Source organism: Coptis chinensis, chromosome 1, assembly GCF_015680905.1.
Source record: "Coptis chinensis isolate HL-2020 chromosome 1, ASM1568090v1, whole genome shotgun sequence".
NCBI classification, from domain to species: domain Eukaryota; kingdom Viridiplantae; phylum Streptophyta; class Magnoliopsida; order Ranunculales; family Ranunculaceae; genus Coptis; species Coptis chinensis.
Genome location: NC_141456.1, coordinates 47,156,926 through 47,169,090, shown reverse-complemented (window position 1 = coordinate 47,169,090; position 12,165 = coordinate 47,156,926). Strand labels below are relative to the sequence as shown.

General features: G+C 35.7%; 1 protein-coding gene across 1 annotated transcript; it reads right to left on the bottom strand.

Moving 5' to 3' along the window:
• Nucleotides 1-420: 420 nt before the first annotated feature.
• LOC147524315 (uncharacterized) lies at nucleotides 421-1,692 on the bottom strand. Its single transcript, XM_086574238.1, has one exon. It carries the CDS (start codon nucleotides 1,690-1,692, stop codon nucleotides 421-423), a length of 1,272 nt encoding a protein of 423 aa, XP_086430364.1.
• Between the last annotated feature and the right edge of the window lie 10,473 nt (nucleotides 1,693-12,165).

Sequence of the window (12,165 nt, the reverse complement as noted above, 5' to 3'; positions counted from 1 at the left end):
CCACAAATGAGATCTAGTTAGTGAAGCGCAGACCACTTGTTCTCTTTTTCCTTTTGCGATAACGGGTAGAGTTTGTCTGAAATCTCCTCCCAAGAGTACTGCTTTTCCTCCAAAGACTTTTATATTGGATTGTGGATCTTTAAATCGCATCAGATCTCTCAAGGTTTTGTCCACTGCTTCAAAAGCATCTTTATGATTCATTGGTGCCTCATCCCACACAATAAGATCCGCTTTGCATATGAGTTCAGCCAAATGGCTGCCTTGGCCAATGTTATAACATGAGTATTCATCAATGTCTATAGGAATTTTCAATCTAGAATGTGCAGTTCTTCCTCCAGGCATTAATAGAGATGTTATACCTGAAAAAGCTACTGCTAACACAATTTTCCCCTGTGATCTCAATCTCGCTAGGATCGTGTTCTAAAGGAATGTTTTCCCAGTTCCTCCGCTGCCATACACAAAAAATAGGCCTCCTATTTTTTCCTCCACCGCATTGATAACTGCATCAAAAACTCTCATTTGATCACTATTTAGCTGTTTGTGAAGCTCGGAGAACTCTTTGTCGAGGGCTACCCTATAGTAACACAACTCTTCTTGAAGCAATCTGTTACCTTTACCAACATCAGACTCTTTCGACATGTCGGGAATTAGTTTTTCTGAAAAGTCTTTGAGTTTTTTATTGTACTTGTTTAATAATCTCTCAATCTTGCAGAGTGCACGATTTTGAATTTCCTCATCAGTGAGTGTCAGTTCATCGTTTTTGAGTCTGTTTCTTTCGTCGAAGAGAATGTCCTCAGAAAGTAATTTCCAATTTCTGTTCCATAGTTCCAAAGGATCGGTTATCTCGTAGTACATCAAAAGAGTGACGAACATTTTCCTCAATGTTTTTGGTAATGCTGAAATTGCTGCTTCTTTGATTGCTTCATGCCATTCACCATCGTCTTCCAACAGTCCTAGTGCAAGGCACGCTGACTTGTAGGTCGGATGCACTTTTCCATTTACTGTTCTTATCTCTTTAAAGTTCCTTGGACCCTTCACCGTGTTAAGAAGTAGACGAAGATAAAGCCGTTCACCTATTGTCGGTGGGGTATAGTATATCCTGCTTATAGTTCTTCCTGATTTCCTTCTTGTCCATTTCTTGTCATTGTTTGCATCCCAGACCCATTTTGTAGGAAATTCAGCATATGTCAATTGCCTTGTATCTTCGTTCTCCGCATTCGTCTTCATCCACTCGGTGAATTGAGTGTCGTGCACTCCACTCCTATTTGCCACATCAGGTATATAATCACTGTCCTGGTCTATGATAGGCTGTTGGTTTTCCAAGTGGAATGAAAGACGTTTGACTGCCGGGTTTCGATATTGAATGTGAAAACCGAGAATTCTCCAAGCTGCCTCATGTGCTGATAGATAACGATAGTCTTGATATTGTTTGACCTCGTCAACTTCACGTATGACCTGTTCTCCATTTGATTCGCCATCTTGGATGTTCTCCTCAATAACAAATGTTGCTCTGTCACCACCTTTGTGCACATATTTGAACAAATACTTAACAGACCTTCCTTGGTTGCAGAATTTGACATTTATGTGTGCTTGGTATTTGACAATCAAATCTCTGTTGTACTGAACAACCCAACTGTTATCAACTTTTTTCCCTTTCTTTGTAATAGCGAATTTGGAATCATTTCTTCTCATGTAAGCAGCAAATCCTTTTTCATCTATGGTTGTTTCGTTGCAAAATCTCTTTGGGAATTTTCTAGTGCATTAATTTTCATCCATGCAAGGAGATTTTTCATTTTCTGTGCCACATGGACCGTGTATCATGTATTGGACTACGGCTTGAAATCCCAATGGATCATCGACTTCATCGGGCAGCTCGGCAGAGATGATTTTTTGGATGTCTGATGGAGTTTTTAGTTTGTCGTGGAGGAACAACAATATATGAGCATGTGGTAGTCCCTTTTTTGAAATTCAATTGTGTAAACAAATTGCAAAAGAGGAAATTAGTTAGATTAAATACACAAAAAGGTAATAAGGACAGAGAAACAAAAGTCTCTATTGACTTAGAGGCTAAAGTTCGAAGTTCAAAGTCCAAATGAAAATAAATAATTAGCCACTTTGGCTGATGTTAATATTAATTAATATATAGTTAATTAGGAAGTTCAACTAAAATTGAATAAATTAGATTCGTCAGTGAGACAGAAGAAGAGACATCTAGAAAATACCTGCCATAACCTTTCCGAAGTGTTGACCTCGACATAAATTGTCCATGAGTTGATCTAGCTTGATCTTAAATGCTCGAGCTACAATTAATGGGTCATCTTGTGGTTTTACCCCCACTAAGGTGGTGAATTCTTCTATCTCTGGCCATTTAGAATTACAGGTAAATGTGATGAAAAGATCTGGTGATCCTGCATATCTAGAAATAGCAATTGCGTCTTGATAGCTTTGAACCATATATCTTGGACCTCCTGTAAATGAAGAAGGTAGAACTAATCTTTTTCCAACTGAAGCTGGTGTTGTGTCCCCGACAACAACTGCATCTTGGAGACCTAGGTATAATTCTGATATGATCTTTTTCTGGTTATCACGTATCCAACGTAGACGGAGCTCCACCACGCTTGTTTCTGCATCAACTACTAACTGGCTCAAAAGACGCCCACCTCTCATCAGTGTATGTCCTTCATTTTTTCTATGTTGAAGCCTGTAAGCATAGAATTCTCTAATGCTTACTGTATTGTGTTTTGTCAGCTTACTTCCACGTACATTATTTTTTAAAATCTGCAAATGGAAACCGTCTTCTCTAAATGGAAAAAGAATAGGATATTGCATAGCCATAAAGCTTGGTTGTAACTCATTCATCCTTTTTAAGCCTTCTGATCTTTTCTCGACAATTACGTCTCTACTGTTACTATTTTCATGTCCGTCTCCAATAATTAATCCAGCAACTTCTGCTGCCTCTGATATGTTGTACTGCCTTGCATCCTTGTTTCATGTTCCAATGATATTTTATGATGATTCTATCCGGTCAATTTGAAAACATAGGGTCCACGACCTTTTTTGTTTATATCCTTGTCTATTTTTCCGCCCATAGACGTCATAGCAAACATCGTATTGTATGACCGTATATCTTTTCTCTGAATTTTCTTGATCTAGGTCCCCCATTGTAGTCCATGAGCTGCTTTAGAAAACTCGGAGGTTCTCTTAGTAATGGCAATTTTACCTTCCCTTGTTGGCAACAGATGGTAAACTTTGGATTCTTGGGTCTCTTATATTTTGTGTTCCTCTCCTCATACCAAAGTATAGCACCACAGTGAGAGCAGACACTTGAAAGTCCTCCGAAATTCCACGGTGTAGCGAATTTTCCTGAAAATGAAAATACATACATGTTAATAATATAAATTAATTTAGCAAAACAGTAATACAATTAGAACTTACTATTGGTGACAACTTTGTCTTGATTGTTCTGTTGATCCGTAAACATCTCGTCTGCTAAAATGTCATCGTCTGTAGCATTAATAAGGTGTTAACAAATGATTTTGTGATATACACTTAGAAATGCATTAATAAGGTATTACCAATTGTATCATAATCAATTTCCATATGATCATCGCTTGCCAAGGTTGTGGCATTTGTGTATACAGTCGAAACCTCTTGTGACCTTTGTGTATTGCAAGAGCCAATATCTGAACATATAGAAGAGAAAAGTAAGAATCCTAAAAGTTTTATTTCATAAATATATTATCATATTTTCAATATTGTACCTGATTGATATTGAGGAAGATTTGCATATTGAGTCTGCTGGAATAGTGATCGTGAGATTGGATGTGACGGGTGGACATTATATCCAATTGCTGCACACATAATGATGTAAGTAACTTCTCATAAATGTATGTAAATATATATAAATATGAATTTTTTTTACTTGGTGAATGTTGAACATAAGGAAAGTACTGGTATTGTGAATGTGAAATCATAGGTGATGATTGCACGTTGCTATTGTACTGAAAAGATAATGGATACGAAGGAAAGAATCCATGTGCTTGTCTTTGTTGAATGTTGAACATAAGGAAAGTAATCTTGGTATTGTGAATGTGAAATCACAGGGGATGATTGCACGTTGCTATTGTATTGAAATGATAATGGATATGAAGCAAAGTATCCATGTGCTTGTCTGTTGAGATAAAGATATATTAGTTCATGTGCTTGTGCTTGTGCTTGTGCTGTTGAGATAAATGAATGTGATAAGAATTACCAAATGCTAGACCCGGCAGTGAGTTTTGTCTTGGTGTGTTATGCATTCTTCTTACGTGTGTATGGTTTCCTTTGCTCTCAACTTAAACATTCTTTCTATGCGTGCTTGTTTTGCCTTCAGTTTTTTAGAGACATCCATTTAGTTCTGCACCGGAAAATATATTAGTCAATAAAATAAATATATACAAACTAATATAGCATGCTTTCTGCAGGATGGCTAGCTCCTTGTGCTACTATGAATGTGGTAAGGTCTGCAACATAACCTTGCAGCAAAACAGAAACATAAGTAGAGTAATAAAAAAACATTAGGAGGCTGCTGCATTACACACTGCTCTATTTGATCGAGATAACATACTTGCCAAATTCCGATACTTGTTCTTGTAGGCAAAGGCCATAACGATGGAATTAATGGAAAGAGTTGGGGCTTTATCTAGACAAACTAAGAAATAACAAACTGAAGCTGAAGGTCTTAGGGCCGAGAAACGCAAGGATGAAGAAATTGTCCACTACTACATGGTTTATCTTATGTATCCTTTTGTTTTTGGATACGCTGGAATGCTTCAAAGAATCCATGGTAGGCACCAGAAAAAGAAAAAGAAAAAATGGTCTGGACTCTAGACCATCAGCATAACAAACTGCTTGTCTTATTTCCCCTCTAAAAATGATAATATCCGATTGTTTTTAGCAGAGCCAGCTCATCTTCCTTTAGTGGAATTAAGTGTAACCAATTAAGTCTAATCGACTTCTTTTCGGTTCATATGATCTTGTTAATTGTATGCAATTTTTATTACGATTATGAATTTTGGGGTTTCATCAGCATTCTTGTCAGAAAAGCTTTTTGCAGTAGGTCTTGGGTAGTTGGGTGTACTAGAGGAAAGTCTAAAAAGACTATAAAGAACAAAAACATCAAGGAGAGATAAATTTTCGAAAAGAAGAAACGAAAATTCGAAGCTAGCTAGGTGCTGCCAAGATTTTGATCTATTTCGCATTCATCTCAGTTCTCAGCTATGATTTGTTTGTTCTGTTTCCTAACTATCCTCTTATAGATTCTCTTTAAAGAACTTAACTATCCTCTTATAGATTCTGATTCATGTTATGCATCTATATGCAGATGGTTCATGGGTGATAGAGAAATCGGAGACAGGCGATGGTTAATGGGTGACCAACTCGAAACGGATTTATTTGTAGTTCAATAAAGTATGACGCTTTGCTTTATCTGCTTTGGACCGTGTATTTCTTCCTTCTCCGGGTGTCCTCAGATATTGTAGCTTTTATTGTAGTGTTGGTCCGAGCCGATAGTTCGATAAAGTTGATAAGTAGTCCAGAATAAAACAAAAATAGGTGTTTACCTTGGTGTGGGTTGAAGTTATTCTATCTATTGTTGTTGTATTCTCTTGACTTCTTACAGAGTCTATGTAAGTTATTCTATCTATTGCTATTGTATCCCATTTATTTTGTACGACCATTTGAAGAAAATCCTAATGACCATAAGTATTGAAAAAGTTTTTGCTAAGATGCTCAGTGTTACTATATAGAAAAAAGAGAAAATGAGAAAAAGAAGTGAACCTTTCAATGAATCAGCAGGAAGAACGTTGAAGATGAAGATGAACAGAAGATGAGCAAGATGATGAGTAGGAAAAATTATTGTTAATATATAGAAGATGACCGGCACAATTCGATTGCTAATAGAATTTGTTATCTATTTGTCATACGGATTCGATTGCTAATAGAATTTGTTCTAATATATTTAATAGAATTTGTCTACAGAGTTTTAGTGGAGAGATGAGTGTACGTGGCATACCTCTCTCTTAAGAATGTGCCACCTAGGATTGTGATTGCCACCTCAGCTGGACTCTGTTTTAATATTTAACTAGGTATTATACCCGGGCATATGCCCGGGTTCTTTTATGAAATTTTCATTTCCAGCATTGTGTAATAGGAGTAAGGGTATTATCATGTAATTTAACTAATTGAGAAATTTCATTTCCAACATTGTGTAATAGGAGTAAGTGTATTATCATGTAATTTAACTAATTGAGAAATTATTGCGTAATAAATCACAAACATGTAATAAATTTAAGCATATATTTGCGTGCTTGATAAGCTTAAAACTTGGCACAATCTATAACCTAATTATTACTCCTAAAATAAGTAATAGTTCCATTAAAATTTATTCTACTGATCATCATCATCACTAATGTTGATTATCTTAACAACTTCATCACTTGTCATGTCAACATTAGCAAATGATGTTCATAATTCTCTATTTTCTTGCCCAACGTGCATAATATCAACATGCAGTTCTTGATTTATTTCATGAAACTGTTCATTGGCTTCTTGAAGTTGTATGATTTCGTTTGTAGCTTCTTCATGAATCTGACGCAGATGATTGATTTCGCTCCTTGCTTCTTTAAGTTGTTGTCGTATATGGCTAAGTTCTTTGAAGTTGAAATCTCTGACGTCGAATTGGTACAATTCACGAAGTAATGTGAGAGCAGCCTGTGCAGCTTGATTTTCAGCTATATTTTGTGTTTCTTCTAGAGTTCCATAACATGTTTGCAATGTTGAAAAATTATCATAGTCGTCACAATATTCTTTAAATATTCCTTGTAAAATATGAACGTCTATAGTCACATTAGATCCAAATCTATCGCCTATAATTTACGTTTTGTAAACTGGTGGTGTATAAATTTCGTTATGCATTAGTATCTGATTCAATATTGCTTTCCTTGAAATAGGAAATCTTTATCATCATCCATTTTGCTGCACAAAAAATTAAACATAATTAGTACGTTAAATTGTGAATAAGTTTATATACATGTTGGCATAATATCTACTATCGTGCCGATGCAATATTCCGGATATGGCATTTACCAATACATTTGTTAATTATATTTGCTAAAGTAATATGCCAAGAAATATTGTGAGTTCCACATAGCGATATTTCTTTAATATTCAACAATGATAATAATTAGTATGTGAATTCCATGTACGTGTAATCCAAATTCCAACTAATTAGAAACACGTACACGATATTAAATAAATATTGTGAGTTCCACAGCGATATTTATTTACTATTCAACAATTCAAAAACACTCGCCATTGGCACTCTGGCAGTACTGCTATTTCTGGTTTGGTTGATCATTATTGATAATTTCATCAAGCAATGCTACGACTTTGAGTATGATAAATATACTCAAAATTTGGAAAGGAAACATTGAAGAATTGTAAATTCTTTTTCTAGTTATCCACATTTATTTTATTTTTTTTATCTTACAGTCTACTCCAAAAGGTAGAACTAATCTTTTTCCAACTGAAGTTGGTGTTGTGTCTCCGACAAAAACTGCATCTTGGAGACCTTGGTACAATTCTGATATGATCTTTTTATGGTTATCACGTATCCAACGTAGGCAGAGTTCCACCACGCTTGTTTCTGCATCAACAACTAAGCTGGCTCAAAAAGACGTCCACCTCTCATCGATTAATGCGTCCTTCATTTTTCTATGTTGAAGCCTGTAAGCATAGAATTCTCTAATGCTTAATGTATTGTGTTTTGTCAGCTTACCTCCACGTACATTATTTTTAAAAATCTGCAAATGGAAACCGTCTTCTCCCAATGGAAAAAGAATAGGATACTGCATAGCCATAAAGCTTGGTTGTAACTCATTCATCCTTTTTAAGCCTTCTGATCTTTTCTCGACAATTACGTCTCTACCGTTATTATTTTCATGTCCGTCTCCAACAATTAATCTAGCAACTTTTGCTGCCTCTGGTATGTTGTACTGCCTTGCATCCTTGTTTCGTGTTCCGATGATTCTCAAGCGCACATGGATCAAATCAGACTCTCGGAATCTTTCTCTTGTTGTTCTGAAAGATTTTATTAGATTATTCTCAACATTGAACATTTTTATCAATCCATCAACAATTTCTTTATCTATGTTTTTCGGATCTTCCTTTTCTTTTCTTTTCAAAAAATTCACTCGGTTTTGAACCGTTTTACGTGTCATGTATATATAATCGAGCAAATCTTGGCTTCGGCCCGACATTGGCATAAAAGAACCTATCTTATGATGCTTTTGCCCAGTCAATTTGAAAACATAGGGTCCACAACCTTTTTTGTTTATATCTTTGTCTATTTTTCCACCCATAGACGTCATAGCAAACATATATCGTATTGTATGACCGTATGTTTTCTCTGAATTTTCTTGATCTAGGTCTCCCATTATAGTCCATGAGCTGCTTTAGAAAACTCGGAGGTTCTTTTAGTAATGGCAATTTTACCTTCCCTTGTTGGCAACAAATGGTGAACTTTGGATTCTTGGGTCTCTTATATTTTGTGTTCCTCTTCTCATGCCAAAGTATAGCACCACAGTGAGAGTAGACACTTGAAGGTCCTCCGAAATTACACGGCGTAGAGAATTTTCCTGAAAATGAAAATGCACACATGTTAATAATATAAATTAATTTAGCAAAACAATAATACAATTAGAACTTACTATTGGTGACAACTTTGTCTTGATTGTTCTGTTGATCCGTAAACATCTCGTCTGCTAAATTGTCATCGTCTGTAGCATTAATAAGGTGTTAACAAATGATTTTGTGATATACACTAGAAATGCATTAATAAGGTATTACCAATTGTATCGTAATCAATTTCCATATGATCATCGCTTGCCAAGGTTGTGGCATTTGTGTATCTGATCGAAACCTCTTGTGACCTTTGTGTATTGCAAGAGCCAATATCTGGACGTATAGATGAGAAAAGTAAGAATCCTAAAAGTTTTATTTCATAAATATATTATCATATTTTCAATATTGTACCTGATTGATATTGACGAAGATTTGCATATTGAGTCTGTTTGGAATAATGATTGTGAGATTGGATGTGATGGCTGCACATTGTTATATCCAATTCTTTGCACACATAATGATGTAATTAACTTCTCATAAATGTATATAAATATAATATAAATATGAATTTTTTACGGTGAATGTTGAACATAAGGAAAGTCTTGGTATTGTGAATGTGAAATCATAGGTGATGATTGCACGCGTTCCTATTGAACTTGAAAAGATAATGGATCTGAAGGAAAGAATCCATGTGCTTGTCTTTGTTGAATGTTGAACATAAGGAAAGTATTGGTATTGTGAATGTGAAATCACGGGGGATGATTGCACGTTGCTATTATCTGGAAAAATAATGGATATGAAGAAAAGTATCCATGTGCTTGTGTTGTTGAGATAAAGATATGTTAGTTCATGTGCTTGTGCGTGCTTGTGCTCTTGAGATAAATGAATATGATAAGAATTACCAAATGCTTGACCCGGGGGTGAGTTTTGTCCGCGGTGTGTTATGCATTCTTCTTACGTGTGTATGGTTTCCCTTTGCTCTCAACTTAAACATTCTTTCGATCGTGCTTGTTTTGCCTTCAGCTTTTGGAGATATCCATTTAGTTACGCAGATCAGAAAATAAATTAGTCAATAAAATAAATATATACAAACTAATATGGCATGCTCTCTCTGCGGGATGGTGACTCCTCGTGCTACTATGAATGTTATTGTGCTATGAATAATGGAGATTACCTTATGAAGGCCTCACAATGTAATATATAAGGAATAAATAAAAACGAAAACTCATCGATGAAACATTCGAGAGATGGAGGAAACTTTGTGGATTTGTTATGAATCGTGGCGTAGGTTTCAATCGCCAATCTTTCCAAATGTTATGAAGCTCGGGCTATGTGTCAAACCAATCGAGGTTGTTACATTTCCTACCTTGTCTCGTTTGTAAAATTTGTGCATGTTGATTTTTTTCTTCTCCGGAACTTTATCTACGAAGTTACTTTAATTTTTTTCTTATGGCGTGACAATCAAATTTGGATTCTCTAATTGTTTGAACAAAAATCAATGTGAGTTGGGGTTCAGAATGGAATTTTTATTCAAGTGTAATTGAGGATATAGGTCTATCTATTTATTTCTAGTTCGAGGACTCGTAGTTCTAGGAGTTAACTCAGTTCTAAGACTATTATTTCCATTAATAAGGGTATGGTAATTGGTCAGACTTGTCACACCCCGAATTTCGACAGAATTCGGAAAAATATTATTTGTCCCCGACCCTTCGATCTCCGAGGTGTGACGCACTCTCCACTCCCAAAAGCCCATAAACAGTTTTAAAATATGCAGATAATTAAAAAGCAATAAAATTTTAACTTAAACAACAGTCATCTTCATTACCAAAAACAATTTACAAATGAAAATGCAAATAACCTTATCTCAACTGAAAATCTATATCACCTCAAAGGAAAACAAGGCCTATCTGGAAATCGACGGCTTAACGCAAAACCACAAGCAAAGAACCCACCTTCTTCAACACTAAACTGTCAAAACTTATCAACTATGTTCATTAAATGAACACACCCGATAAACAAACATGCAAATCGGGTCAATTGATTATAAAAATCTTTGGTGTGAGTAGCTCTAAAACAACATATACTTATACAAATATATCCATAATCCATAATGGTGAGTTAGTTCCTCCACCGAAGCCTTAACTTTCAATGACTAATACAACATCTTTAAATTACAATAATCTAGGCAGGTAGTTCCTCCAATCGAGGCCTTTAACTTCCCACTAACCACCACAACAAACTATCGCATCATAAATAAGGCATTTAGTTTCTCCACGAGGCCTTTAGGTTATAACTAAACTACTAACCACCAAACATATACAATCATCTATCTAGAGATATATTATTTACCAACATATTACCATAATTATATTAGTTTAGACTTTCTTTGTGTGTCCCTAAAATCCGCGTCGTATCTATGTCTTACCTAGTTTCCCGGCTACCACAATCGCGAACCCAACGCCGAACATGTACATCCCATGCCTTCCTTACATAATGAGCCACTCCGTGCGTAACCACCACTGGCGGGATGCGATGCCGCGACACCGTAAATCCTCACCGCGGAAGCCAAATCTATGTAACCACGCGCCACTATTCGGCATAAAATATTGCGCATCATCGTTCTATTTTGCGAACGGAATAATCAAACCCACTATTATTCGCTCGCCCGAGGGGCAGCCGAAGGCCATTCAGATTAAGCGAAACACCGGAAGGGGGCCCGAAGGCCATTCGGATTAACCAAACGCCGGAAGGGGCCAATCACATGAGTTGTGGTAGTCGGGTTCTAGGATTTTCGTTCGTAATTTATTCGGGTGTCATACATTAATGACTCATAATCATATCTACTATATCAATCTGCGGTCAATTGCCTTATTGCACTATGCCACAATATATAGAAATATCTCAATTATATCTCATAGTCACTTTCATTCTTTCCGTGTGCAATATATTATTGCACTACACCACAATCCCGTGGGCAAATATTCACCGATACTATATTAGCATCTCACATATAAAATAATGGAGTGTATATACATTTCTCCAAGATATTGCATTAATATAACTATCCCAGCATATTATATCATGTCACAATGCTTCAACGTATCGCATACATCTTTATTATAACGTATTTGGAATATAATGTCTCCTAACACCTCAATATCGTCACGTGTCAAAAATACACAACATCAATGTCAAATATTTCTACGATAATGACAACCAAATATATACTAGCTTCCACAGCATTTTATTACTATATGTGTCCATATAATATACACATAAAGCGTAGCACAAATAAACGATCCACGATCCACAATCAAAGCCCAATATATATATATGCTTTACACACTACTCACGTAAAATCTAAATTAGATAATGACAAACCAAGTTATACAATCTCAACAATATTTTATTACTATATTTATCCATATAATCAAATATGTGAAAAATTGGAAAAGTCAACATTCCCAGTCAACGGTCAACAGTCAAAGTCAACGGTCAAAGGTC